Source organism: Candidozyma auris, chromosome 3 (genome assembly GCF_003013715.1).
Source record: "Candidozyma auris chromosome 3, complete sequence".
Taxonomy (NCBI): domain Eukaryota; kingdom Fungi; phylum Ascomycota; class Pichiomycetes; order Serinales; family Metschnikowiaceae; genus Candidozyma; species Candidozyma auris.
In genome coordinates, this window is record NC_072814.1 from 1,494,346 (window position 1) to 1,520,134 (window position 25,789).

The window sequence follows — 25,789 nt, forward strand, 5'->3', positions numbered from 1 at the left end:
TGGCACAGCAAGTGAAAATAGCAGCTGATCGCACATACAACGAACAGACAGAACTGAGACACCCTACCAATAGCGAGGTGACCTCTGCAGGAGTCCGAACCACCAAGTAAATAGAAAAATCTCTAGTTCCCCTTGACCTAGATTGAATCTAGTTTGTGTTTGTTCATCAGAGTCACACCCGTCCACCACATGCTTCTGCAGTGGGAGGAAAAAAATGCGATATACTAAATTTCAAGCGAATGTTCACTCGGTTCCTACGAAAGTCCCCAAACTTCAGAACTTTTGCCCGAGCCATGTCCACAGAAGCCAGCCAAGCTGCCGCTGTTGCCGAGGTGAGTGTGCCTTCTGTTTCAAACTCTCAAAATGCCCCCAAGCAGAGCAAAAAATCAAAAAAACAAGATGCCCAGTTCCTCTTGAAGACACCCAAAGGAACGAAAGATTGGGCCGAAAAAGATATGGTTTTGAGAGAGGAAATCTTCGGCACCTTGAGCAAAATCTTCAAGAAACACGGTGGTGTCACCATTGACACACCAGTATTTGAACTCAGAGAGATCCTCACGGGTAAGTACGGTGAAGATTCGAAGTTGATCTACAACTTGGAAGATCAGGGGGGAGAGTTGACGTCTTTAAGATACGACTTGACTGTTCCGTTTGCAAGATTTGTCGCTTGCAACAGCATCAGTGCTATCAAGCGGTACCACATTGCCAAAGTGTACAGAAGGGACCAGCCGGCCATGACGAAGGGCAGAATGAGAGAGTTTTACCAGTGTGACTTTGACGTTGCAGGTAACTACGACATAATGGTACCAGACTCGGAAATGTTGGCGATTTTGTGTGAGGGGTTGACGTCGTTGGGCATTAATGACTTCAAAGTGAAGATGAACCACAGGAAGATCTTGGATGGTATTTTTCAGGCGTGTGGTGTGAAAGATGAGGATGTGAGAAAGATCTCGTCTGCTGTAGACAAATTAGACAAGCTGCCCTGGGAAGCTGTCAAGAAGGAAATGACGATTGAAAAGGGCCAACCGGAAGAAGTTGCAGACAAAATTGGTGAATTTGTCAAAGAGAGTGGCTCTATCCGTGAAACATTGGCATTCTTGCAGAAGTCAGAGCTTTTGAAGTCTAACGAAAGCGCACAAAAGGGTATTGAGGAAATGACGATCTTGGCTGACTACGCTGAGGCCTTTGGCATCTCCCACTTCTTGTCGTTTGACTTGTCGCTTGCTCGAGGCTTGGACTACTACACTGGTTTGATATACGAGGCTGTCACTGCTGCGTCTGCTCCCCCAAAGAACGCAGAAGAGTTGAAGGCTAAGGCTAAGAAGAACGAGAACGCCGAGGAAGACGCTTCTGAATATGTCGGTGTGGGATCTATCGCTGCTGGTGGTCGTTACGACAACTTGGTGGGCATGTTCTCGAACGGCAAGTCCATTCCATGTGTCGGTATCTCGTTCGGTGTAGAGAGAATATTTTCAATCATCAAGGCTAGAGCCTCGAAAGAATGGGAGTCTCTTTCCGCTTCCCAAACTGACGTTTATGTTATGGCATTTGGCGGTGGACCTGACTGGACAGGTTTCTTACCGCAAAGAATGGCTGTTGCTAACGAGTTGTGGCAGTCTGGCATCAGCGCTGAATACTTGTACAAGGCCAAGGCAAACCCTAGAAAGCAGTTCGATGCTGCTCAAAAGACTGGTGCTAAATTAGCCGTCATTTTGGGCAAAGAAGAGTACCCAGAGGGCAAGTTGAGAGTGAAGGTGTTGGGCCAGGGTGATGATAGCAACGAAGGTGAACTTGTTGATGCCAAGGATATTGTCTGCATTGTTCAGGAGAAATTGGCGTCGTACAATGGCGGTGAGGCAGATGTGTTGACCCGCTTGATGAAGAACATGTAAGAAAGCGAGAGCGAGAGGACTTATGTAATAATAGAGAACTACCAAGCATTGGTTACAATTGTTTCTGGAAGCATGTATAGTCCCATTCCTACCTAATTTTGATTCCTATCCAATCCGCTTACGTTTCGACCCAGACGTACTTTTCCGGTTCTCTTGACCCTATTCCATAAAGTGTTCACGTCGTTGAAGCAGAAGCTCCACAACACCCCACACCATGAGTTGATCTGAGGCAATGGCTCGTAGAACTCAGCGGCAATTCTGCGGAGCTCAGGGAGCTTAGTCCATGCCACATAGGGAAAGTCATGGTGCTCATTGTGGTAGCCCACGTTCCAAGTGACCAAATTTAGCGAGCCATAGTAAGAGTACGTTTCGGGTGGCACAAGGTCTTTGGAGAGGTTGCCCAGCTTTTCGTGCCCAGCCCGGGGCACGTTATTGTCGTTAAGTACATAATGTTCGGCAATGAAGTGTCCAGCGCAAGGGTGCAAAGAACCTGCCAAGAAGGAGGACATGATGAAATAAAGCAAGCTATTAACGCTGGCAAATTTCACAAGCAAAATGTCTGCCACCACCTGAAAGACAATGTTCATTAAATGAATGCTGGTGATGTTGATTTGCGTGATGAACATGGGTCTAAGGGCATAAAAAAATATTTGAAATGTGGCGAAGAAAACTTTTCCCAACACATTCGACAACACTATAGACTCCAAAGGTGTTGGCAAGTCCGTGTCCAAGTACTCATCGCCCATAAACTTGTGATGCAACTGATGGTAAGGCTGGAAAGAAGCACTGTAAGGGATACCAATTGGCACATTGGCAACAATTGCGAAAAGCTTATTATGAAGTGGCTTTTTGAACATCAAATTGTGTGACAACTCGTGTATAGCGAGGAAAAGTGCCTGATTGGCAGTGGCTCCGATTACATAAGCTAGAATGAAAAACTTCCACGAAATGGGATACGTGTTCCTCAAGTAAATCGCCACGCCAATTTGTAAAGCAACCACGGCCAAAACATACCACTTCAGTTTTGGCTCGTGGCCCGTGAGTTTCCTCACCTCGGGATATTTGGCGATAATAGCTTTTCTCCGTGCCACATGGGGCTCGGCATCCTTTGTCCAATAGTATTCGTTGAGCACTTCAAGCGGGGCATCTGCGGGTGGTGCCTCGACCTGATAGCTCTCTTTTGTGACACGGTGGGTGATCGACTCGACCATTGGAAAAAGGGAGGTTGAGGATGAGATGGAGAACCTGGGCTGATTTGACGTGGAAAAGGCAGGCAGTGGGGCAGACAGAGCGCGTTGCATGCAGAACGCTACCAATTTTTTTTTCTTTAGCTAAACGATATGTCGGTTTTCCGCAGCGGTGGGTTCCCAATTTGGTATATTGGCTGCAAATTACATTACTGACTGGAGCCAAAGTTCTGGCTGGTTTGAGAGCTTGGGCCGCCGTAATAGTTCCATGGAACTTGTCCTGGACGCACCCATGGACCCTGAGTGTCTCCGTACATGTTATAACCAGGCTGACCATAGATGTTAGCGTACTGCTGAAAATCTGGTTGTCCTTGTGGGAATGGCGGTGGTGCCATTGCTGAGTGCATGGGCATGCCGTAGCCTTGTGGGTATCCAAATGGCTGTGGAGGTCCTTGGAGAAACTGGTTCTGGGGCATCATTGATCCGTAGGCAAACTGCGAGATTGGCATGTGCGGTGTCATGTTCATCGCTTGTGGCATCTGGAATCCCTGGCCCTGCACTTGTGGACTTTCATGAGTAGCGGCAATTTGCTGCGACAGAGTTTGGTTCTGCTGAGTCGACGATGCTTGAATATCGGGTATCTGGGTCTTGAGTCCACCCAGGCTCTCTTGAGAGTCAGGAATGACCACATGTTCGCTGGATTTCTCCTGGTATGTATCGTTTATAAGTGAGTTCACCATATCAGAGAGACCAGCTTCAGTGTTGATAGACTTGGATCCTGCTGCACTAGGCTGTCTGAACGATTGAGCGTGTCCCGCAATGATCAGCTCAATCTCCTCAAGAGATGATGGTGCCACATTACTCGTAGAGTAATCTGTAGACAGATTGGCAACTTGCACTTGGTCATCAGTAGCTGCCTTAGGTGGCACAGGGGGTTTCGGAAGCTCTTTGGCCTTCTGCTTGGTAGGACCTTCCCGGATAACGGAAGCATAGTCTCTTTTACGCTTCTCGTCGCTTTGCTTTTTGTCGTTCTTATTTTGCTTCTTTGAAGCAGGCGAAGACTTCCTGCCGTTCTTTACCACTGGAGTGGCGGAGACTTGCACCTTCACCTGAAGCAAGTGAGACATTTCGTCAAAGGCTATGTCGTCAAAGTTATTGCTGACTTGCTTCGCTATGGCGCAGAACCTCATGTCGTTTTCAAGTGATTCACTTGCTTGTGCAACCAAATCATTCTTGAGATTTTTCTTCCGCTCAGAATCGAGATTCTCACTATTGAGCTCAAATTCCTTCTCGATTTGCTGAACAGCATAATTATCCAAGAAAAGGGGAATGTTTTGAGCTTTAGGGAAAAACTCCCCACCAAAAAGAGGACCAACATTATCGCTTGCGAACAAGCGGCTGTCTTGGAAGTCCTTGAATTGGTAGCCTATGGGGCCAAAATCCTTAAATGCAACATCTTCAGCGAAGTAGTGGGTACGAGTAGGAAGGTCCTGAGCGACATAGGCATCACTGAGAATAGCCATTCTGTGGGACTGTTTCTCCTGGTCATTAAGAATAATAGCATTGACAGCTTTAGCTAGGGAATGATTCAAATCACCTTTGTCAAAAGTTAAAAGAGCAGTTTGCTTTCTCAAGAAGGCTAAAATAAAACGCAAGTTGGGGAGATGTATATCTCTGTTGCAGTTGATTTCAGCAACGTCTCTGAAATACGAATTGAGATACGAGACAAAGAAATAGCCTAACTTCTTTCTCCCGCTCTGATAGTCCTCAGCGTCAGCCCAGCAAAAGAAACATATGAGTACAATCAAGTGATTTAGGATGATATTTGGAGACTGCACGAAATTGGATGTCTCAGGATTGGAGAATAGAACACCAATGAACTCCTTCTGCGCTGCCTCGGAATTATATGGACGCTTGTAGAAGGAAGAGAAAAAAAATTGGGCCACCATGCGTAGGAGCCAGATGTTGACATCATATTCTGTCAAGTCCTTTGCTTTCTTCAGCTTGACAGTAGCGAATGCTGCATCAAGCCATGGCTTCTTGAATATGGTAGCCAAGTTCACTTTACCGACCACGTAATTAGGAATTCTCGTGAACTGTGACCTCAAAAACCATAATGCAGCTTCAAACTTCGAGTTGACACTGTTAAAGATAACACCAATATGGTTGTATGGTTCATTGAGGGCAGGCAATAGTCCGATACACTTATAGTAGTATTGCAAAGCAGGTTGGTAACTTTGAAGAGCCTTATTGTTGGCGTCTTGCTGCAGCTTTAAGTGCTTGTAGTAGCTGGCCACAGACTTGCACGGGTTGACGTATGTCACCGTGAAATTGGCGGCGTGTCTGCTTAAGTTACCCAAACCCAACAAACAATGGTAAAGAACAAACGTTAAATTAGCTTTGAAGTCCAGGTGAGTGGACTTCACAAGATTTTGACCACTCTCGAATCCGAGATCCGCAAGATATCGTTTGGGAATAAGAGCATTCTCATAAGTAGACATCATGTGCTGGAGAATACTACCATAGCCAGTAGAAGCGGTCTTGACAAATTTAGTGAACGTTTCATTCAACTTTCTCATCTCCACAATCTTGAACGTGCCCTTCTTCTTATCCTTAAGAGAGTCAACGGATTGGAAGTACAAGTCAGCGTGTTGACGCTGGTAAAACTTGACAATGGGATGGAGAAATTTTGCCCAGAGCTGCTCAAGAAGCTGGATCAGGTCGAACTCGGCAGTCTCTTGGCCCTGGGGGGTCTCGCTGGAGGCATGTATCTCCTTGTGATAGACAGCCACATCGTCAATGATCCATTGGGAGAACTTGGACTGCACCACGGCGGTGAAGCCTAGAAGAAGGGACTGATCCACATATTTTTTTGAAAGAAAATCGTCAAGTTGAGACTTATATTTGGATATGTCTGCGGAGACGGAAGGGCTGAGCATAATTTTACTGATGATGCGGGTCAATGATCATTCTAAACGCCGGGATGGGCTCCTGACAGTCAGCTAATAAGGAAGGTATTGATGGTGAAAGAAAAAAACCCAAGCTCTTTTCCGATGCTCAGGTGTCCCTGTGCACAGGATGATGACAGAAAGGAAGGTACAAGTACAGAGGGTATAGCTGGGCCAGAAAGGGGAAATCGTGTAGATAGCTGAAGCATTGGAGTGGAATGTTTCGATAGATGACATTAAGTAGCCTATTTTTGGCGAATTTGCTTAACGTATTGAGTGTCACGAGGAGTATATTGTTCTCACTCTTAGTCCACATAGACAGACTGGTAAAGTGAAATTTTTGAAAATAAGGTGCAAATTTCAGTAATATAGAGTACAAATACGCTGGAAGCTAGAGATGTATTGTTTTGCCAACGCGATATCAACAAACTTCCTTCTCGAGATTTCATCGTAGAGTTAGACCTGAGAAATGTGGGTAAATCGCTAACTAGTATGTAGTGAGACCCATTTGCAGCCATTTCCATCCATAGTATGTTGAACGACAGGCAAGAGATCAATAGCCAAAAAAAGCATAGCAGATCATGCTAAAGCATCTCCATCAACACAATTTCTCAATCAATACTTGTTCTCCAAGTTTTGCCTCTCTCGAGTAGTCCTTATTTAGAACAACGTAGATACTGTAGCGCCCTCGCACCGCAATTACCGAGTTCACTACAAAGCTCAACCACTACCAGAGAAAATCATAGAAAACCGAAAGCTCGCAAACCATTCTCTCGAATATTGCCTAAGCTTTGTTCCCGATATCTACCCATTCAAATCCACCACTGAAATCACGTGCGCCTCCAACTAGTTGCCACTTTCAGATTTACATCAACGCCACCCGAATTAGCCACTGCTTCCTCTTTGTTCCCAATCTCGCCATGTCAGAAGATTCTTTCCCTGTCAGAGTCCACGTTTATGACCTCTCCCACGGTCTAGCCGCTCTCTACTCGCCGCAACTTCTCGGCAAAGCTATAGACGCCATCTACCACACTCTGGTGGTCGTTTTCGGCAAAGAATACTATATAGACCAAGGAATCAAGACAAGCCCAGCAGGCAGAACGAAATACGGAACCCCAAAAGAAGTTCTCGATGTAGGGAACACATTTGTGTCTGAAGATATCCTCAATGATTTCCTCGAAGATCTCAGGAACCATGAGCAGCAAAAGTACCATGCATCGGCGTACGATCTCTTTGAGAACAATTGCAACCACTTCACCGACGTGGTGATGGAGTTTCTCGTAGGCAAGAATTTGGAAGACAGAATACTCAAATTGCCCCAGGAGGTGCTTAGTTCACCGCTTGGACCAATGATACGGCAAATGCTCAATGGTGGCGTTGGAGGAGCCGCTGGCAACGCCTATTTTGGATTCTAGTTATTTATTTAAATGATGTTTGCACAACTTAGATCTTTGAAGTCAAGTGGACAATTTTCCAGCTGGGTAGTAACCCGATTAGTATCGCCCGATTTGGAGGGACCCTGATCTCCGCGCCAATGGCTGCAAATATGAAACAGGCGGCGGACACGAATATAAATAGAGGCGGAAGTCCCCAAATTTTTGGACTGTTCTTTTTCTTTTTCCTCCCCTATTCTGTCTCGTTCCTCCATTGGAAGCTTTTTCCTAGATACCCAATCCCTAATCCACAAGCATGGATCGAACACTGGCAAATGTAAGTGCCTGACTCCACAACACCCCCTTCCGTTTACCGTAGCCCTTGTTAGCACTTATACTAATCCATAGACATTTGACTCGTTTTCCTTCAACCCCTTGAGCTCTAGGAGCTTTGCCACCTCGAGTGGAGGTTACGCTGGTGGAACCTCAAGTGGGGGTTACACCGGTTCTCACACCGAGGAAACTGACCCAAATTTCTATCCTTCAACAATTGACGATCAGGGATTCGGAGGAAAATCTCGCCAGACTCTGATCAACGCCTCCACCTTTTCGGGATCGCTGATCCAGGCCCTGCCAGCGTGGACCCTGCCCCAGTCGGTGTCTGACATCTTTGACACGGCCCACAAGATCCTGAAGGGCTCTTTTGGAGGTAATTCTGGCCAACAGTCTACACTTATGAGCCCTTTGATCCCGAATCCAAAACAGTTCCAGAACATCTATCCTGTTCAGAGACTGTTGTCTATTACAGGGCTCCACGGATCTGAGCTGTTTGACAATGGAACGGCATTCTCTTCTGTTCCTCGGCAAAGGGCTGACTCGTTCGGTATTCAGCATACAAAAAACAAGTCCTTGAGTGTGGAGAATGTAGATTCCATCAAGAAGAAGGATTCTCGCATGAAGTACACTTCTCAAAGCTTCACTCCAAATTTTGATGCTAGAGAGGCGAGTGAGTCGTTTCTTCCCACATCTGTGGCGATGAACCCTTCTTCAGACAAACATGAGTCAACGAACGCTGAATCCAGCTCTTTTGAGAAGGTACAAGCCTTGAAAGCAGAGCTTGCTTTCCAGACAGAGTTGAATAAGTCGGTGACTGAGAGGTTGAAGCAGTTCAAGCTTAACAAAGGGCAAGCGTCCACAGGAAGCTATAAGGATGCTCTGTCAATTACAATGCCTCGGAAATTCCATCAATTATTTAAGGACCTCACAAAGACCTTGAACGAGAGAACAGCCGATTTGGAGGACACTAAGTCGAGGTTGGAAGCCATCATTGTGGCGTTAGTGATGAACAAAGGCAGCGATATCACCGAAAATGGTACTTTTGACGCACAAGAAATGGCTCACAGACTCACCACAAAGCTCGCCGTTTTGCTGGCAGAGAACGAAGCCTTGAGGAGAATGGTGAGTTATAGCAACAAGCAGACCCTTCTTGTCGAGGTGAGGATGTTGCGTGAAGAAAACGCAATGTTGAAGAGATCCATGGAGAGATCACAACAGCAGGGAAAAAATTCCTAAGGTGGTTATATAGCTAGTCGTTTCAATAGAATGCAAAAATTTCATGTCTTAAATTTCTGTGTAGAAGAGACAGAGAGTGGGTCATGATGATGTGAATCTGTGAGCAGTATTTGCAGCTCCATCAATCTTCAACTTCTCACATTGAACATGTCAAAGTCCAATTTCATGTCCCTGAAGAAGGAAGCGGAAGAAGAACAAGAACATGAAGATTACCTCAAGAAGCTTATTAACGGCAGTGCTGATGAGTGTCACGATTTACTCCAGAGGCTCAAGTACCTCGAGAGGGAATCTCAGACGGCGAAGAACGCCCGAGCCCAAGAAGAATTTCAAAAGAAATTGGCCCAAAAGAGAACTAGTTTAAATACTCTCCTAGCTCGAGCCAGCACCATTAATCCCCAAGAGGAATATGGGAAGTTAAAAGAAGGCGTCCGAAATGGCTGCAAAAGCGAAAAATCCTGGCTCAAGAAGCCAGAAAGTGAATTAAATCCTTCAATGAGATCTATGATTGTAAAAAATAATGAAAAGGGAGAAGAGAATACCCTTATAAAAAGAGCAGGCGAGCGCCTGGTTCCTGATGATGATGTCTTCAGTGGTTCAGTATTCTCGAGAGCTCAGTCTGCTGGAACAAGTCCCCAGAGCCATGCTTTTGAAGAGATCTTTGGGATAGACATGGCTCCCTTCAGGCCCAAGCTGATGAGCTATTTCAATGCTGAAGAAGCTCTGTGCTCCATTTATGGCGCTGACTCGTCTCAGGACATGAACTTCATGAACTCGGCTGAAATCGAGGTCCTGACCGTAGGAAAGCTGTCCAATTCATCCTCGAAATCATGGAGCTCTTGCAGAAGCAGAGACAGGCATAAAGGGCTCACACCAATTTGGGCTAAGTGGCATAAGCGTGATGCCGCATGGGATGTCTGGTATAAGCGTGGTGATGCAGAAGACGCTAGTATTAGAGGACAGTCCCACCAATTCGAAATGAGCTATGAAGCCATGTTTAAAGGCTTGAGTTTGTTGATACCACTTGCTATTCTCAATTGGGAAGGCGGCACCGATGAGAAAGATACGGAGGCACTAGTAGAAGTGTTCCTTGAGCGGATAAATGACGAGCAACTAGATGTTGTTGAGGGTCTTGTGATGAACAAAATGTGGCAGAGCTATGAGGCTTTAGATCCAAAAAAGAAGTCACTGTTTTTGTGCTTCTGGGAAAAGCTCTTGCAAACAGGCTCAGAAGAGAAGTTTCTTCATTTAGCCTTCTGTCATTTTGCACGAGAAGTCATGGATGATGATGCACAGCTGGAAACGAAAACTTTCCAAAAAAGAGGCATGCTTAATCTGGACATGGAAAAGCTCGAAGAGTGGGGAAAGATTTGTCTGGAGGAATTGAAGACGTCAAATATAGAAACTTTAGGTGTGCTGAGCTTTCCAGAGCTAGGGCTTCGTTGCTTAGAGTTCTTCTGTGATGCAAACTCACAACCCTCTGAGTTTCAGCTTCCAGGCACTTCCGAGTCCCCCGAATCCGAGCTGACAAGTGACATAGCAGTGGAGGAAAGATCCAAGAGCGAATCGTTTTGGAATCGCAAATGGCTGATCTCCAAGCTGATCAGATCAGTTGTTTCTCGAGGATCCAACAAGGAAGCAAGGGACACCAAAGCAACCAAAAGTGACGGTGTGCGTCAAGAACCTGTTCGGATCATAGGAGAGGAAATGAAAGATTTGGTTATGCAGCAGTACTACGAGGCCCGAGAGACGCTTCGACATGTTGACTTCGACGTTTTAGAGGAGATGAGCTCGCAAGAGCTTCAGAGTTTGCCCTGCTGTGTTCATGAGGCCTTGCTATTTTTCAAGACCCACTGCTCCAACTTGACCCATAGGTGTTAAGGAGAAGAAGGGTCAGCGTTTACACCGCCATTGCTCATGAAAAAGATGAAATATAAGCTGACGCAATTTGTTCTACTCCTGCTAGAATTTTCATTTCAGCAGGAGCTCTACAACGTCACTTCAATGCCAATGAGCACTCCTCTCATAGAAAGACAACTGATGGTTGTGTCTGAGAATCTGCACTCGTGGATTTCAATATTCCTTTCCCCTTGCAGCCCTCATTCAATAGCCGCTCACAATGGCTTTGTACTGCTCACACCCATTGTTTGCAACTACTAAGATCTTGCTCTCAGGAACACCAATGAGAGCCTCTACAAAGAGAAGATCTACCTAGACATACCACGGTGAACTTTTCTCGGCACCGGCAACTCCTCTTCAACTTTCCCACCCATGAGCACATTTTACCTTACTATGAGTCCTTTTCATTGCCCAATTGAGGCGCGCCGCCAAAATTTCAAACTACTGAGCAGTACTCATCTGGAGCTATATTAACGGCTGCGAAATCCTCCAAAAGTCTCCATGTTTTGCACACACAAGCATGCTTTTTAGCCGTTACTTGGGAATTTTGCTTCTCATATCACAGGCTCAATCCCTCGTGATTGTCGACTCGTCGATTGCCTCTGCATGCATCTACTACATGAAGCAGTTTGACTGGGGATGTGGAGGAACTGGCCAGGGCCACAAGTACTACCTGTGTCGATGTGGGAACGTCGATTGGCTTGGGTCGGTAGCCAGCTGCATTTCTGGCCAGACAAATAACAAGGGCAAAATTGACCATGCCTTGAAACATGTCACCACAAGGTGCTTGCAAAAGGGCCATTTCCACTATACTGTGGACGATATGAAGCAGTGGAGGGAAAACGCTACAAAGTTTATTGAGCAGCCAACGGCACACGACATAAAGGAGAGAGTGTATCATCCGTTGGGAGTGAACCAAACCGACTTTGCCGTGTATATGCGGTCTTTCGATGAAATCAACCACCACGTCTTCAAGTCGCAATGGCTCGGCTGGGGGCTCTTGTACTACTGGGTAGCGGTGGTTGTGATCTTTTCCATGCTTCATCTTCTGCAGATATACCTTGGGTTACGGCCTCCACGGAGAATTGCCCAATTTTGTGAAAAGTACTTGACTCCAGTTCGTTTGTGGGGTTACTCGTTTTTGGATATAGAGGTAATGGGTCTCTTTTTGGTATTCACTGTTTTGGCCACTGCCCTTTCGTATACAGTGCAATTGCCCAACGTTTACATGAACGACGTCTATTTTTTGCCTTTGGATCTTATTGGCTACCGTTCGGCTATCATATCCTTCTCGTTGCTTCCAGTGGTGTTTATTTTTGGTCTCAGAAATAATCCTTTTACATTTTTGACTGGCCTTCCCAGGGCCACTTTCATCAAGTACCACAACTACGTGGCCATTATCATGTCAATTGAAGCTCTCATCCACTCTGCTGTGTGGACAGACTACGCCATCAACGAAGCTGGGTACCTGGCATGGAGTATCGACGACTACTGGCGTTGGGGCATTGTTGGCACGGTGCTTCTTTTCATCATGATCGGCCAAAGCTTCCAGCCAGTGAGAAACTTCATGTACGAAGCTTTTTTGGTGATTCATATTGTCTTTGGATGGCTCTTTATTGTCGCCATGTGGTACCACTGCGTGACGCTTGGCTGGATGGGTTGGGTATACACCATGATAGCACTCACAGTGTACGACCGAGTGATGAGGTGGGCCAAAATCCTCGTTCTCAACCGAGGCTTGACGGAGCTTTACGTGACCGTCGTTGACGAGAGAACCCTTGAACTCACATTGCCCAAACCGCTTGCCTACGACATGTCTTATAGACCAGGGAGTTCAGTGTATGTGACGTTTTTGCATTCCAAGATCTGGAGCCAATGCTTGCAGTCGCACCCATTTTCCATCATCTCGTCGCCAGCCACTTCTTCCAACGTGCTCAAAATGTACGTGAGAGTCAAGAGAGGAGCTACACGCAGCTTGCTTCGTCTTCCTGCTGACGAAAAGGGCAGACTTAGATTGTGGTGTCTTCTTGACGGACCATACGGTGGGTTTACTTACAAGCATAGAGATTCTGACGACCGTGTCTACATCGCTGGTGGCCTTGGAGTCTGCAGTTTGCTTCCTCATATATACAGCAACCCAGCAGGAGCCAAACTTATTTGGACTGTGGCTAACGCCAGAGAGTTCTGGTGCATGCGTCGCGACATCAACTATGTTCGAGAACGAGGCACTGAGGTGACTGTTTATGTTCGAGACCCTAGTGGTATAGAACTTGACGATGAGAAGATGCTGTTTGTGCAGCCAGCCGACCGGAGACCAGACTTTGATGAGTTGATTGGTGAACACGTGAAGGCTGCAAAAGCGGATGAAAAGCGTGACTTGTGCATATATTCATGTGGTCCTGGGAACATGGACCGTCAGATCAAGCAAATTGCAACCAGACAGATAGAAGTGGGCCTGGATTTCAGTGTCCACCACAAGTCCATGAACTACCAATGGTGAACAAGTGGAAATTATTTACGCACTTTCTGACTAATGAGGAGTCTCTAGCATTAAATTTGGCAGCAAAAAATACACAAATAATCGAAACACGTTGTGGTGTAGTAGGAAATTAATGGCTGCGAAAAAGCTCTACCTATAAGATTGCAGCCTCCCCCAACAAAGGCTTATGTTCACAATTGAGGAAACTACGCTCACAAAAACCCTTCTCTATCGAGTTAATGAACTCACCAATACGTTCTCCTTCAAATTATTGGGAATGGTTATATAAGATTTGGCAGCGGAAAGTTCCCTTCTCTAGCCCTGGTACCATTTGTGCACCCGTGCACCATGAACCATAGTCAAGTAACAGTGAGAAAACATCGACTTCAATCTTCACCAACCTCGTCTAAATCTTCTGACAATGGTCAATCTGCTTCCTGCTGTTGTCATTGACAACGGTACCAGTACCACTCGCGCCGGTTTTGCTCTGGAAGATTTGCCCTCCCTCGTGTTCAGCCTGAGTTACCTGGTGGACGAGAACAACAATGTGCTTATTGGAGACAAGCTCAACACGAGGCCAGACCTTGAAGTAATTACACTTGTTGACAACGGTATTGTCTACAACTTCGAACATATCGCAAAAAATTGGGAGTACGCTTACGAGAACTTAGATAGCGGCAATGGCGTTGACTCGAAAGAGCACCCGTTGATGATGACAGAGCAGACGTGGAATACGCTGAAAAACAAAGCGGCCACGGCACAGATCGCGTTTGAGACATTAGAAGTGCCTCTTTTCTCGCTCTTGAAGAGCCCCTTGGCTCAGTTGTACCATACGGGTCGCTCGAGCGGTTTGGTGGTGGACGTGGGTGCTGGAGTGGCCAGTGTGACGCCTATAATAGACGGAGTTATTCAGCAAAAATCGTGTTTTCACTCGAAATATGCTGGTGATTTTGCCAACTTGCATGCTTTGCGTAGTATTGAAGCGAAGTTGGGCTACCAGCCTGGTCAAGTGGACTACAATCGCTTGTTACCGTCTACGTACAACTCCGGTAATGTTTCCCAGTCGTTCAGGCTGTACTACGTTGCTCACAATCTTTTACAGAACTTCAAAGAAACTATGCTTTCTGTCAGTGAACCTCCTCCAGGCGTTTCGTCGTCGAATGCTTACTACCAACAAGCACACCAACTGCCCAGCTTCTTCCAGTTACCTGACCGTACACAGATTCACTATTCAGAGAGAGAATCATCGTCGCTCTTAGAGGCTCTTTTCGTGCCCCATATATATAAGTTGCCCGATGTTCCAATCCCTGATCCTGCTTTCGACAAGGCCCACACCCATGGTATCTCTAATTTGGTGCTTTTCTCCTTGAAGAACTTGGAATCGACAATGGTGCCAGCTGGTGGAGATCCACAGAATGCAAGCAACAATGCTCGTTTCAACGAAATTTTGAGGCAAATGTTTACAAACACTTTAATTACTGGAGGCTGCTCGTTGCTTCCGGGATTTTCTGATAGAGTTTGCGGCGACATCAGCCGTACGGCGCCGTCGGTGTTGCCCAACTACATGATCACTTCACAGTATAAGATCTACATCAACCCCTTGAGAAACTATCCTCTGGGAGACATAAACGACATTTTCGACAAGAAATTTGGCTCGTGGTTGGGTGCTGCCAACTTGGCAAACATGCTTAATGACGCTGTAGAGGATGAGAACGGCAGCGCCAACATCGCCTTGGATAACTGGTTTATCTCGAAAGCCGATTACGAGGAACTCGGTGAGGACTTGGTGGTTGAAAAGTTTAAGTGAAAAGGGAAGTAGTAGATGTGTATGTATACCTTGTATTATAATTTAAAAAATGCGTTTCCTTCGTATCCTCGTTCCCTCTTTGGCTGCTTGATTTTTACTCAACAAGAAATAAAAAATCTACGCCTTCCAAGAAACATACTTGTTGTCGTACTTGGATGCTTCTCCGTGCAAGGCCAACGCTCTTTGCACCTTCTCCTCGACACCCAACTTGTTGTTAGTGACTTCGTTGAAGTGTCTCACAACTTCCTTTGGTGTGGGCAAGTACTTTCTGTTGGAGCCGTCCTGTCCGGTGATGTAGTTTTCAATCTCCTGGTTTGTTGGCAAGCCAAAGTTGAATGGGTACTGGTGGAAGTCGATGCCGAAGAATCTTTTCAAAAGAGGAGTCTCGAGCTTGGCAGTGTGGATGGAAGGTTCCTGGAATTTTCTAACTCTATCGATGTCAAAGGGGCTCCACTCAGGGAAGAATGGCTCCTTGATCTTGTCAATGAGCTTGTGCTTGACACCTTTGACAAAGTCATTCTCCTCGACCTTGTGGTTGACCATGTTGGTGGCAGAAATCATCTCCAACTCTAACTGGGCACGAATGGTGTTCTTGGCGCCCTTGTTCAACAAGTCAAAGGCAATGTGAGTGGAAGTGGGGGACTTGGCAGACAAACGATCGTAGGTTCTCTTGCCGAATTCTGTGTTGGAGTACAAGAAGACTTGCAAAGCGTCATCGAAGGTAGGCGCAGAAAAGGCCTTGTTGATCAAGGCGATCTGGTCCTCGTTCAAATGAAACTTGTAGTTGTCAGGCAACTTGTTTTCGGTGAACTCCTCAATGGCCATGTTGACCTGAATGAAGAAGTCCTTCTGGTCTTTCAAGAGAGTACCTTCAGTTCTGGTATTGTTGATCACAGGAGGCTTCAAGTTCGACAAGCGTTGCACCAACTGGGGGATTCTCTCCGAGGGAACAAAGTGGGTAGCAAAACCGGCCTGGTAGGCGTCCAAGCCGCTCAAAACCTCACCGGTCAAGGCGTAGTAGTAGCCCAACTTGTCATCCAAGCGAGGCAAGAAGAAGGTGGTACCCACATCTGGGAAAAAGCCAATGTCCATCTCGGGCATGGCCAATTTGGTCTTTTCAGTAGCGATACGGAAAGGAGCGTGCACAGACAAACCCACACCACCGCCCATGGTGATGCCGTCCATCAAGGACACATATGGTTTCAGGTAGGTGGCAATCAAGTAATTGACATTGTATTCCTCCTGGAAGAAGTTGGAGGCGTAGCCAGGGTTCCCCTTGAGGATCTCCAGCGCACACAGGGCGACATCGCCACCAGCACACAAGGCCTTTGGCGACTTTGAGGTTAAAATCACCATGGAAGCCAGTTCCAGCTTGGCGTACTCTTGGAGGCGAGGCCCAATTTTCGTCACCATGAAGGTGTCCAAGGAATTCAACTTCTTGACTCTGTTCAACGAGATCACCCTGGCCAAGTTCTCATTGTGGAATAAGACGTCGTCGGCGGCGTAGCCAGTGGAAGCCATTCTGAAGTGGGAGAAGCGTTTAGGGAAAGATCGTTTACAAAGAAACATTTACACAGTCTTTGGCGGGCCCTAGTAGTTATATGGCACAGAAGTGGAGAGTGTGAAAATTTTCGCACCCACGCTAGCTACTTTTGTGGGGTGGGCTGCCCAGGACAAAAAAGACAGAGTGGAACGAGTTGATTATGGGAAGGAACCGGGTCAATTGCCAGCTCGATCCATTGGCTGGGGACACGCGATGTGGTGATTTTCTTTCTTTTTTTTGGGCAATTCAACATCTAAAGTGCTGCTCAATCTTAGATTTTGGATCCCCTGGCATTATCCGAGGAAAATGAGGGTGGAGGAAGGGAACAATTCTGTAGAGGTTCGCGCCGGGAGGGCCACTTTAGAGCCCCTTTGGGTCCCTTTTCGTGGGGCGACAAGCGCAATCTCTGGGGGGCCAAAGTGCGACCGCTGGAAGTCAACGGTTACTTCCCTGTCTGCCAGCTTCCGCCTGAGACCTCTCTTATCCGGATTTACATACTCAAGAAGGGCTTCTCTGGAAGGGAAGTTCTGGACGAATTGACTTTGGATTCGTGATCTACGGACGCTTACAAGTGTAACAGTACAATTTATGTAAGGAAATATCGCCAGGATGGCCAAAATCACTGGGGTGTTTGTCCGGGTAAGAGAGGTGTGGCTGGTCGTTGTTACTTGGGCGCTAGGAGAAGAGAGATTCATCGAGTAACAAGCGCCTGATCAAGTTTAATTTGATCCCTGATAAAAAACTGTTGAGTTTATCGGGTATGTGTAAAGTCCGCTTGCAAAGTTAGATTTATCAATGGCTGCGAAATGCAAACATACTTGACAGGCTACAGTGAGACAAGCTACAAGTTGGGTCAATACCGGGGGAAAATGTTTTCTTTCAGGTCAATGAAGAATTCCCTGAATTATTTTGTGATTGGCTGTCGCTTACTGCCGTATGGGGACTTTGACTCTGATGGCATTGGTGTACAGCTGGAGGCTCTCTTGAAATTTGGCTATCTACACAACAAGGGGAGCTTACTCGATCTGAAGATTACTCCAGTAGGGTATCGCGGTTCTGATGTACATAACAGAATCGTCCGGTAAGGATTATAATAACCTTTCTGGCTGACTTTGAACAGGCGGCTTGTTTTACGTACCCTTCACCTCCTCTTGTTTCGCAGCCTCGGTTCAAGTCAAACATTTCTCCAATGACGTATGCTCTGAAGTCTTAGATTTACTCCAAACTGTGACTCGATATGAGATGGCATTCTTCTCTGTCCTCCAAATGTGGCTTGGGAAGCTTGTACTGGTAGAAGGTGCCTGTTTGGTACGAAGCCAACATCAACAACCCCGAAGGACCAAACCCAATTTCCACACTTTTATGACGTGGAGTGGAAGGAGCAGTTTCTGCAAGCTTTACAAACGCAAACGACCTTCTGGGTGGCTCCCATATCAAATTATCAAAATAGTCTTTGTAAGGCAACTTCTTCATGATCAGCTTAGTGTAGGGGTTGTTGAGAAGCTTGCTCAGCTTTTTAAGTCCCAAAGAGAAGTACAGCTTTGGCTCTTCTTCTAGCTCCCGTTCCTGTTCGGGTTGCTTCAGAATAAGCAAATTGGCCAAATTCTCATTGAGATCCTCCAGAGAAGACCGTCCACTTCTCGACTCTTCATCAGATGTTTCATGTTCCTCCGTAGCACCGCTAGGTCCAGCCGGTGTGCTTGCAGGTCCCCCTGTTGTGAAGAAGTGAATGGTGTTGCTATCGGAGCCACACCCCAATATGCTGGAGTCAAGACTAAAAGTGAGGTTGTTGATCCGAGTCAAGTGGTGCCCACGCCGGAGATTGGTGATGTGGGTGATTGTGAGTTTGTTGAGATCTTCTAGAAGTTCGAAGTTTAAATGGCACACACGGATAATGGTTCCTTTATTCGAGGCTGTAGCCACTGCATGGCTGTCTCGAGAAATGGCGATTTTGGCGATTCCCGAATCGTGAGCCTTGTAAATAAGTCTCGGTTTCAAGTTGATTGTGTCGTAAATCACTACCCATCCGTGGGAATCTTTTTGTAGATCCTCCAATGTTATTGTCTCCTTCTTTGCAAGTGGCGAGTGCTCGTTCTTCTGTGTGAGCTCCACTAAAGAATCCAAAGATACAACAGCTGCCGAGTCGCTCGGTCTGAGCACTGGAGTCGTTGGCTGGCTCGAGCTTCCATCAGCGTTGAACAAGTCGGTCTGTTCATTGACATGCAGAAGTGGGAGCGCAAGATACAGCCTATCATCAGGGCTCAAGGAGGCCACTACCCTGGTGGAGTTGCTCTCGTCGTGACCCTTTTTCAGCACAAACGAATTAATTTCCAAAACCTTCATGAGCTTCACGCTGCTCAAATCGTAGATGTAAATCTGCCCCACTTCAAGGAAAACCACTAAGCGTTTGCGATTAAGCATGAGATCCACTATATTCGAGGGAAAAGTAAGCTCACAAATCTTCAACTTCTGCTTCAAATTGTACACCTGCAACACGCGGTTGCCCAAGTTCAGGTTCATCTCAGGCACAATTATTGTGAGAGAAGTTGAAAATAGCATTCGAAGAAACGCTGTGGGCAGGGGGTTCATATCGGAGGGCAGAGAGTAGAATTCGCCAAACGGGTCGCAGTTGAAGATTTTGTGGCATTCCAGCGTCGACATCAGAAGACAGGTAAAGTCCTGGTTAAAGGCAAAGTCATTGATTACCATTGCTTTGGAGGTTTGTGTAATGTGGATTACCAAGAGTGTAGAGTGCTATGTACTTATAGAAGTTACGTGATATCTGGGACCCGCAGAGTCTGGGGAAGGACGGCACAGAGACAAAAGGACTACACCATCGAGACTTTGACAAGACTTGTGGGCTGAAGAAAACTCACCGAGGATTGTTTATTGCTCTATACGGATTGCCTCGCCATTTTTGACTCAGTTGTCCTCAACTTCTTCCAAAATGACCGCTCTCTTCTTAGGTTGCGTGGTGGAGGCTTTAGCACCCGTGGCCTCAGCAGATGAGGTATTCTTGTCGCCTCCATTTTTGGCGGCCTCAGCGTCCACTGCAGCTGCTAGCTTCTCACTGAGGTCATTCAACTTCTTCGACTTCTTGCTCTTCTTCTTCTTCTTTGCACCTGCTGGCTCTGCCCAACCGTAGGCAGGCTGGAAACTCTCAAAGAAGCCACAGTCCTCAAACAAGTTGGGGAAAATCCAGAACGCTTGAGGCAAAACAGCCCATGTGATCACAAATACAATCAAACGAACAATGGCGGTCGCGAATAACAATCCTAATAGACCCAATACGCCCATAGACAAGTACCACACACCGCGTCTTAAGAACGCCGGCCACAAGGGGAACAAAATTATAGCGAAGACAGCCACAAGCATTAGCAAACCATACAACACCAAGTATGGGTTTGGTTTCTGGTATATCCACGCGTAGTACGCATCGGGGTCCAACGACGCCTTCTGCGTGGGTCTCAACGTGGGCTTCTGTCTGTTTGGTTTCCAGCCCTTGACGGCCTTAATATCCTTGTAATGCAATTTCTCCACAGGTAAAAGAAGTCTTCCTGTGATCAACTGAATAAAGATCTTCCCTGCGTCTTCAGCGCTGTTCACTGGAATCAATTCGTTTTTAGGGTTCGCCAGCTTCTTCTTATACTCGTCACTCAACAAAGCACGAACATACCTCTTATACCTGAAAAACTCAATGTCGTCCTTGTTATTCAACAAGCCTGTTCTGCGTTTTAGCTGCTTGTTGTCTCTTAAGTAGTTGGCGACATTCATCACCAAAGGAGAAGGCTGGCCATTTGTTTGAACGGGTGTGGGCTCTCCCATTCCGGGAGTGATACCTGCACCAGCTGCATTTGCTACAGTTGGAACTGACATGAATTGGATAAAAAGGTTATGGGAAATTCAAGAGGTTGCTAGCGTATGGCGAAAAGTTATTTGATCTATGTGTTCTCGAGACTGAGGTGTCCTGGTGTATTGGCTGCGAATAAATGAGCCTTTCGCCTGGCTCAAAGAATATCTCGAACTCAAAAAAGTGCTTAACAGAATGAGGATTGGGAGATGGCTGCCATAATACTGAATTTTGACTACTATCAGTGGATGAATTGTGGGGTATAAATCTGTACACGTAACATTCACCAAGGTCGTTGTCGTGAAAGCATTTTAATTGTGTGAAATCTATTATAACTCATGTTGTCGCCCTTTGAATGTTTGGAAAAGTCGATATTTGACCTTTGTCTATATTTTATTTCGAAGGCTTGTGCTTGTGGGGAAAACGCAAGCGGAAATGGTGCTTAGAGTTCGGTGAAACACCAAGTGGTGTTCTTGCTGGAGGTGTTCTTGATGAAGGTGTTTTAACTGGTGGAGATCCTAAAGTCGTCTTTCCCTTGCTTGGCGTCATATTCAGCTGAATGTCTGACATGCTGGCACTGCGCTCGTGTAGTTTGGCGTTCAAAGATCCAAAAGAGTTCAGCAAATCCGAATCAACGTCATAATTTGGCGCTGGCTCTTCTCCTTCTGAGTCATCGTCCAACGCCTTCTCGTAACTAGGCACTTTCAGCAACACGTTGACATCAAGAGGTGGTGTCAGAATACCCGACTGCAGTACAGGAATATCAAAGTATCCCTCGAGCGCTGACTTGATGCCGTTGATGCGGAGTTGCTCCATGGGCGAGCGTGGGCTCAGCTGATCGTAAACCATGTCAAACATGTGCTGTTGGTACAAGGGAGGGGCATTATCCTCATCTCTGTCAGCGGCATACAGCTCCTCACTGGACAGCTCATCCTCTGAAGGGGGCTCGGATTCTTTTCTAGGAAAAACGATATCCTCACGCTCGGGGTCTGGGGCAGTGGTAAAGAGGCCATGATGTGGGTCAATTTCCAAATGAACGGTGGTGATGGTGCCATGCTTAGGGCTCATGAATACATGCACTGGCAAATTGGCTCTGAGCTCGGAAATGTGGCCGTCTGCATTCCTGATGTGAATCAGCACTCTCACTCTGTGCTTAACTGTTATGATGTCATTCTTCAAAGTGCATGTCTGCGTGATATCCTTGAGGGATGACGGAAGTCGGTAGTGAGACTTGACCTCCCAGTGATCCTCGTCGAAGTGTGTATGTTCGTTTGGGAGTTTCTGTCTGTTGATGATGGCCTCGAACTGAGGAGACTCTCCAGAAAGGCCCTTGGTGCTGTTGTGCTGTACAACTTCTGCGTACATGGACTTGAAAGTGATACCTTTTGTGAGAGGCACAATCACTAGCTTAATAGGCATCTTTGTACCTAGAGCAAGCGCCTTTCTAGGCAGGGAAACATTAAAATCAAGCTTGCCGGGCCACGTGTTACCAAATTCGATCAGATCCACCAAATTGATACTCTGTGGGTGCAATGTCCTGACAATTCTTACGTGTTTTGCCGTGAAAAAGTCCTTCTCGAGTCTACCTCTCTCTACCGTGCACTCGAGTTTATACCTGAGCTTAGCAATGGGCAAGCACTCGACCGACTCTGAAATGTTGGCAGGAAGATGAAAGCTAAATGGCATACTGTAGTTACCCTGCGGAAGCAAGAAGGAGTGCACATCCAGCTTGGTTCCTTTCTGCAACGGGTAGGGAGTTCCATCGATGCCAGATCGAGGTATGGTGAACAAGGTGGGCTTAACGGAAGTCAACATACCCTGTGATTTTGTTCTAGAGTAAGATGGTCTCTTAAAAGATGTAGATGAAGATGTCTCTGACACGCCTGAGTCCGAGGGTCGCTTGTCCATATGATTCAACCCCGTGACCGAGTTCTCTCTGGAGGACTTTTTCAAATGATGATCCAAGCGATGCATCTTCACCATGTGGTCACCGTAATCGCCAAACTGCAACTCACCCTCGCTTGAAGTAAGCAAATTGGGCCATACCACTTTTAAAACACAGTCTCTTTCCACCACCTGGCCTGACACCTGCCCTGACTTGGTTCTCTCGTAGTACTCAGCCAGGTACTCGCCCACGAGCTGGAGCTTGACTCGTTTGACGTGCAAATCCAGTTTTGTCGAGATCTTGACGCTCCCGGTCACGGGGATCAGATCCACGTCGTACTCAGACCCTTTCACCAAGATGGTGTTCTTGTGGCCCAGCTTGAGCCTGATATCAAAGTACGACAAGTCCTTGTGATGAGCGTGTTTGAACATAAAGAATGAAGTCAATCAAGGAGATGATGCTAATGAAGTGTCCAAGGACAATAGGGACACAATGTGTGGTGGTGTGCAAACGCACTAATAACAATTGCTGGATCAGAAGAGATGGATTTTCCAATTGGCTGCGTCTTATCTGCTTTAGCCGCACATCGGAAGAAGCTGCGGCATCAGCGAGAGAGGGCTAAAGGAGACCAAGTACGATTTCGAGAACACTGTGAAATTCTTCAAATATCTCTGGAACTTTCGAAGCTTTAAAACTCCACGTTTTGGCTGTGCTCACAATTTGTCAATTTCGTTCCTTCTCAAGAGAGTCAGGTGGTGTGGTTTCCATGCAGCGAGCTGTCTAGTCGGAACATTTTTTGTTCACGCGGTTCGCTGCCAAAAAAATATTCCACCAGCTCAAACGCTCAGAAATAGCAACAGCAACGTGTTTAAGCGAAGAAAGGAGCTTAGGAAAAATACGAAGAATCTAGAAAAACCCTCAGGTCTTGTTGAATAAAAAAAAACGAAAAAAAAGGTTAGATTTCTACTTTTTTTTGTTTCCCTTTTCTTCTTTTGTCATTTTTTTCTCGAAAATTGCTTATATTGTCCTGTTCTTCTCGATTTTCTGCCTCCCTCGCAGTAGTACTTTGCGTCGAGCAAGCGTTTAGTCGAGACCACTGAGAAATTGCAAAATCTGCCTTGCATTAGATACAGCAAGGGCTGACAATTATGAAATCAAAAGAAAGAATTGCTTGATTTAGGCTCTCTTTGGCTCCATGTGCATTTCCCTCTCTGTCTTAGCGAAGAATTCGGTGTCATTAGAAAAATGGTTCTCGAGTAAAGTAGAACGGTAACTAAACCTGACGACATGAACGTTTTTTCAAAGAAGCATCGAGGACTATAAATTGGCAATATGCTCAAAAACAATTGTACGACTTCATGTCTCTTAGTGATTGACCGCTGTTTCATGGGCTCTAAAAGGTTAGACTGGCATCTACTTACTAATGTGCATCGCCTTGCAGTCGATGTAAACGTCAGATTGATTATTGAACTGCGATCATCGCTGGTTCGTTTAATAGCTAAATTGCCTGCCTGTCTTTTGTTTCTCCACGCACTGGTCACCAAAATGCTTCATCGCCGTTCAATCCATAGTGAAGAGCAACCTTTGTGTAGAATATTGCCTGCCTGTCTTTTGTTTCTCCACACTGGTCACCAAAATGCTTCATCGCCGTTCAATCCATAGTGAAGAGCAACCTTTGTGTAGAATAAAAAATACTCTTGTTGAGGGTCCTCATTTTCATCCTAAAAGTTTACTCTCTTGTCGATTTACATACATTTTGAACTTGCAGCATTTAAACCGCTCGACAAGAGATGCCCCCTCCTTGACTCTACGCATCTCCAAAACTCAATCGTCAATTAATCTCTGTTATACCTATCTCTGATCCCCATGCCGCTTTGAAGTCTTCATCACCATCTCACTTCACAAACGCACTTAATCTATAAAATACCTAGTTTCCCCTGGTGGCCTCTTCAAACTTGTTGATGAACTCGTCGGCAGCCTCCACACACCAAAATTCTCCAGAGTATTTGACAAACCCAAGATGGCCGCCCAAGTCCGACTCCACCAATGCCAAGTGAGGGTTGCTCTCGACGTCGTGAATGGGTAAACGCACTGAAACCGCTGGGTCGTCCGTAGAATTGATGGCAAGCACGGGGGTCTTGATCTTGTGGATTCTACGCAAAGGCGACCCTTCTCTGTAGTACTCAAAGGCGTTGGAGAACCCCACTGTCTTACACGTGAAGGTGTTGTCCCACTCAAATGTCTTCAATGCCCGTTTCGCCTGCTCGATGCGCTCGTCGGTGAAAAACTCAGGGTTGTAGCTCTGGAGCTCTTGCTTGTTGGATTTGATAAGCTTGTTCAAAAAATTGGTCAAGCCTGGATTGAGCACTTTGCGACCCGTGAGCGAACTGTCTACGTGGTAGGCGCTGTCTGAAAGGTCCCATGGGCACCCAATGAACACAGCAGCCTTGATGAGATCTTGCACTTCTGCGTCGCCACTGCCCAACAAATTGGCCAAAATACAAGCACCAAAAGAAAACCCAACTCCATAAATCGGTCTGTGTGGGTACCGTCTGCGCAACTCCACAAGAACGTCTTTGACATCATCCGTCGAAAATGCACTGAAAAGTCTGTCGGTGGTGATCTTCGTTCTGCAACATCCACGGGAATTGATCACAACAACGTCCCAGTTGGGGCTTGTGTGGCGCTTCAAGTCCTCGCCCAAGTTACGAATCAACGGTTCGTGAGACCCTCCAGCAAGGCCATGAAGAACCACACAAATAGGCTCCCTCGAGTCTCTGTCTTTGGGGTTCTGCCTCTCCTCAAGTTCTTCTTCCGTGAAGAACCTCGTTCTAGGATGAAGCTTTGGAGAATCCTCGGGGATTGTCTCCTCGTAGAGAAATCTAAAGTGTTCCCTTGACTCTGGCTTGGGGATCACCCAGTCTAAGGAAGCCTGGCCGCCATCTTTGTACTTGAACAATTCACGGCCATAGTACACTTGAAACTTGTCTTCGCTCTTATGCAAGGCGTAGTATAGCGTCTGGAGCGTGCCATTGAACAAGAGAGGATTCAACCAAAGCTTCTTGTTCGGATTTATCGTGGGCACATTGTTGTGGACAAAGTCGTAGAGGGTTTTGGAGTTGTTGATTTTTATGGACTCCTCTGGCTTTGATGTGTGGAGCTTGAGAGTGGCTCGAAAGCCCCAATTAAGAAAACTCATGGATGTAGCACGGTGTTTTTATTTGTCTTTGGCAAAGCTTCTCGGAATTATTTCACAAGCCGAGGGGCCGTTATTTAGCGAGCAGAGGTACAGGAATATTTACGATAGGCTTCCTTTTTTTTTTTCGCAGCCATTATACCGATTTTCCCGAGACGGCA

General features: G+C 46.4%; 13 protein-coding genes across 13 annotated transcripts; 6 read left to right on the forward strand and 7 right to left on the reverse strand. All coding sequences in view use genetic code 12, as the record gives it.

Annotated features, from left to right (window-relative positions):
• Positions 1–239: 239 nt before the first annotated feature.
• HTS1 (histidine--tRNA ligase) lies at positions 240–1,892 on the forward strand (the record flags this gene model as incomplete). Its single annotated transcript, XM_029032851.2, has 1 exon — positions 240–1,892. One exon carries the CDS (start codon positions 240–242, stop codon positions 1,890–1,892), a length of 1,653 nt encoding a protein of 550 aa, XP_028893166.2.
• Positions 1,893–1,984: 92 nt separating this feature from the next.
• DES1 (Des1p) lies at positions 1,985–3,103 on the reverse strand (the record flags this gene model as incomplete). The annotated part of the gene is made up of 1 exon (XM_029032850.2): positions 1,985–3,103. One exon carries the CDS (start codon positions 3,101–3,103, stop codon positions 1,985–1,987), a length of 1,119 nt encoding a protein of 372 aa, XP_028893165.2.
• A 185-nt stretch (positions 3,104–3,288) lies between these two features.
• On the reverse strand, positions 3,289–6,018 carry EST1 (Est1p; the record flags this gene model as incomplete). Its single annotated transcript, XM_029032849.2, has 1 exon — positions 3,289–6,018. The coding sequence occupies one exon, from the start codon at positions 6,016–6,018 to the stop codon at positions 3,289–3,291; it is 2,730 nt and encodes a 909-aa protein (XP_028893164.2).
• Positions 6,019–6,947: 929 nt separating this feature from the next.
• On the forward strand, positions 6,948–7,442 carry CJI96_0003313 (uncharacterized protein; the record flags this gene model as incomplete). Its single annotated transcript, XM_029032848.1, has 1 exon — positions 6,948–7,442. One exon carries the CDS (start codon positions 6,948–6,950, stop codon positions 7,440–7,442), a length of 495 nt encoding a protein of 164 aa, XP_028893163.1.
• A 274-nt stretch (positions 7,443–7,716) lies between these two features.
• MUM2 (Mum2p) lies at positions 7,717–8,972 on the forward strand (the record flags this gene model as incomplete). The annotated part of the gene is made up of 2 exons (XM_029032847.2): positions 7,717–7,737; positions 7,809–8,972. 2 exons carry the CDS (start codon positions 7,717–7,719, stop codon positions 8,970–8,972), a joined length of 1,185 nt encoding a protein of 394 aa, XP_028893162.1.
• Positions 8,973–9,119: 147 nt separating this feature from the next.
• On the forward strand, positions 9,120–10,850 carry CJI96_0003315 (uncharacterized protein; the record flags this gene model as incomplete). The annotated part of the gene is made up of 1 exon (XM_029032846.2): positions 9,120–10,850. The coding sequence occupies one exon, from the start codon at positions 9,120–9,122 to the stop codon at positions 10,848–10,850; it is 1,731 nt and encodes a 576-aa protein (XP_028893161.2).
• Positions 10,851–11,388: 538 nt separating this feature from the next.
• On the forward strand, positions 11,389–13,368 carry CJI96_0003316 (ferric/cupric-chelate reductase; the record flags this gene model as incomplete). The annotated part of the gene is made up of 1 exon (XM_029032845.2): positions 11,389–13,368. One exon carries the CDS (start codon positions 11,389–11,391, stop codon positions 13,366–13,368), a length of 1,980 nt encoding a protein of 659 aa, XP_028893160.2.
• Positions 13,369–13,768: 400 nt separating this feature from the next.
• CJI96_0003317 (uncharacterized protein) lies at positions 13,769–15,154 on the forward strand (the record flags this gene model as incomplete). Its single annotated transcript, XM_029032844.2, has 1 exon — positions 13,769–15,154. One exon carries the CDS (start codon positions 13,769–13,771, stop codon positions 15,152–15,154), a length of 1,386 nt encoding a protein of 461 aa, XP_028893159.2.
• Positions 15,155–15,271: 117 nt separating this feature from the next.
• On the reverse strand, positions 15,272–16,675 carry EHD3 (mitochondrial 37S ribosomal protein mS47; the record flags this gene model as incomplete). Its single annotated transcript, XM_029032843.2, has 1 exon — positions 15,272–16,675. The coding sequence occupies one exon, from the start codon at positions 16,673–16,675 to the stop codon at positions 15,272–15,274; it is 1,404 nt and encodes a 467-aa protein (XP_028893158.2).
• Positions 16,676–17,912: 1,237 nt separating this feature from the next.
• CJI96_0003319 (uncharacterized protein) lies at positions 17,913–19,406 on the reverse strand (the record flags this gene model as incomplete). The annotated part of the gene is made up of 1 exon (XM_029032842.2): positions 17,913–19,406. One exon carries the CDS (start codon positions 19,404–19,406, stop codon positions 17,913–17,915), a length of 1,494 nt encoding a protein of 497 aa, XP_028893157.2.
• A 213-nt stretch (positions 19,407–19,619) lies between these two features.
• On the reverse strand, positions 19,620–20,573 carry SEC62 (Sec63 complex subunit SEC62; the record flags this gene model as incomplete). Its single annotated transcript, XM_029032841.1, has 1 exon — positions 19,620–20,573. One exon carries the CDS (start codon positions 20,571–20,573, stop codon positions 19,620–19,622), a length of 954 nt encoding a protein of 317 aa, XP_028893156.1.
• A 367-nt stretch (positions 20,574–20,940) lies between these two features.
• On the reverse strand, positions 20,941–22,863 carry CJI96_0003321 (uncharacterized protein; the record flags this gene model as incomplete). The annotated part of the gene is made up of 1 exon (XM_029032840.2): positions 20,941–22,863. The coding sequence occupies one exon, from the start codon at positions 22,861–22,863 to the stop codon at positions 20,941–20,943; it is 1,923 nt and encodes a 640-aa protein (XP_028893155.2).
• A 1,496-nt stretch (positions 22,864–24,359) lies between these two features.
• EHT1 (medium-chain fatty acid ethyl ester synthase/esterase) lies at positions 24,360–25,631 on the reverse strand (the record flags this gene model as incomplete). The annotated part of the gene is made up of 1 exon (XM_029032839.2): positions 24,360–25,631. The coding sequence occupies one exon, from the start codon at positions 25,629–25,631 to the stop codon at positions 24,360–24,362; it is 1,272 nt and encodes a 423-aa protein (XP_028893154.1).
• Between the last annotated feature and the right edge of the window lie 158 nt (positions 25,632–25,789).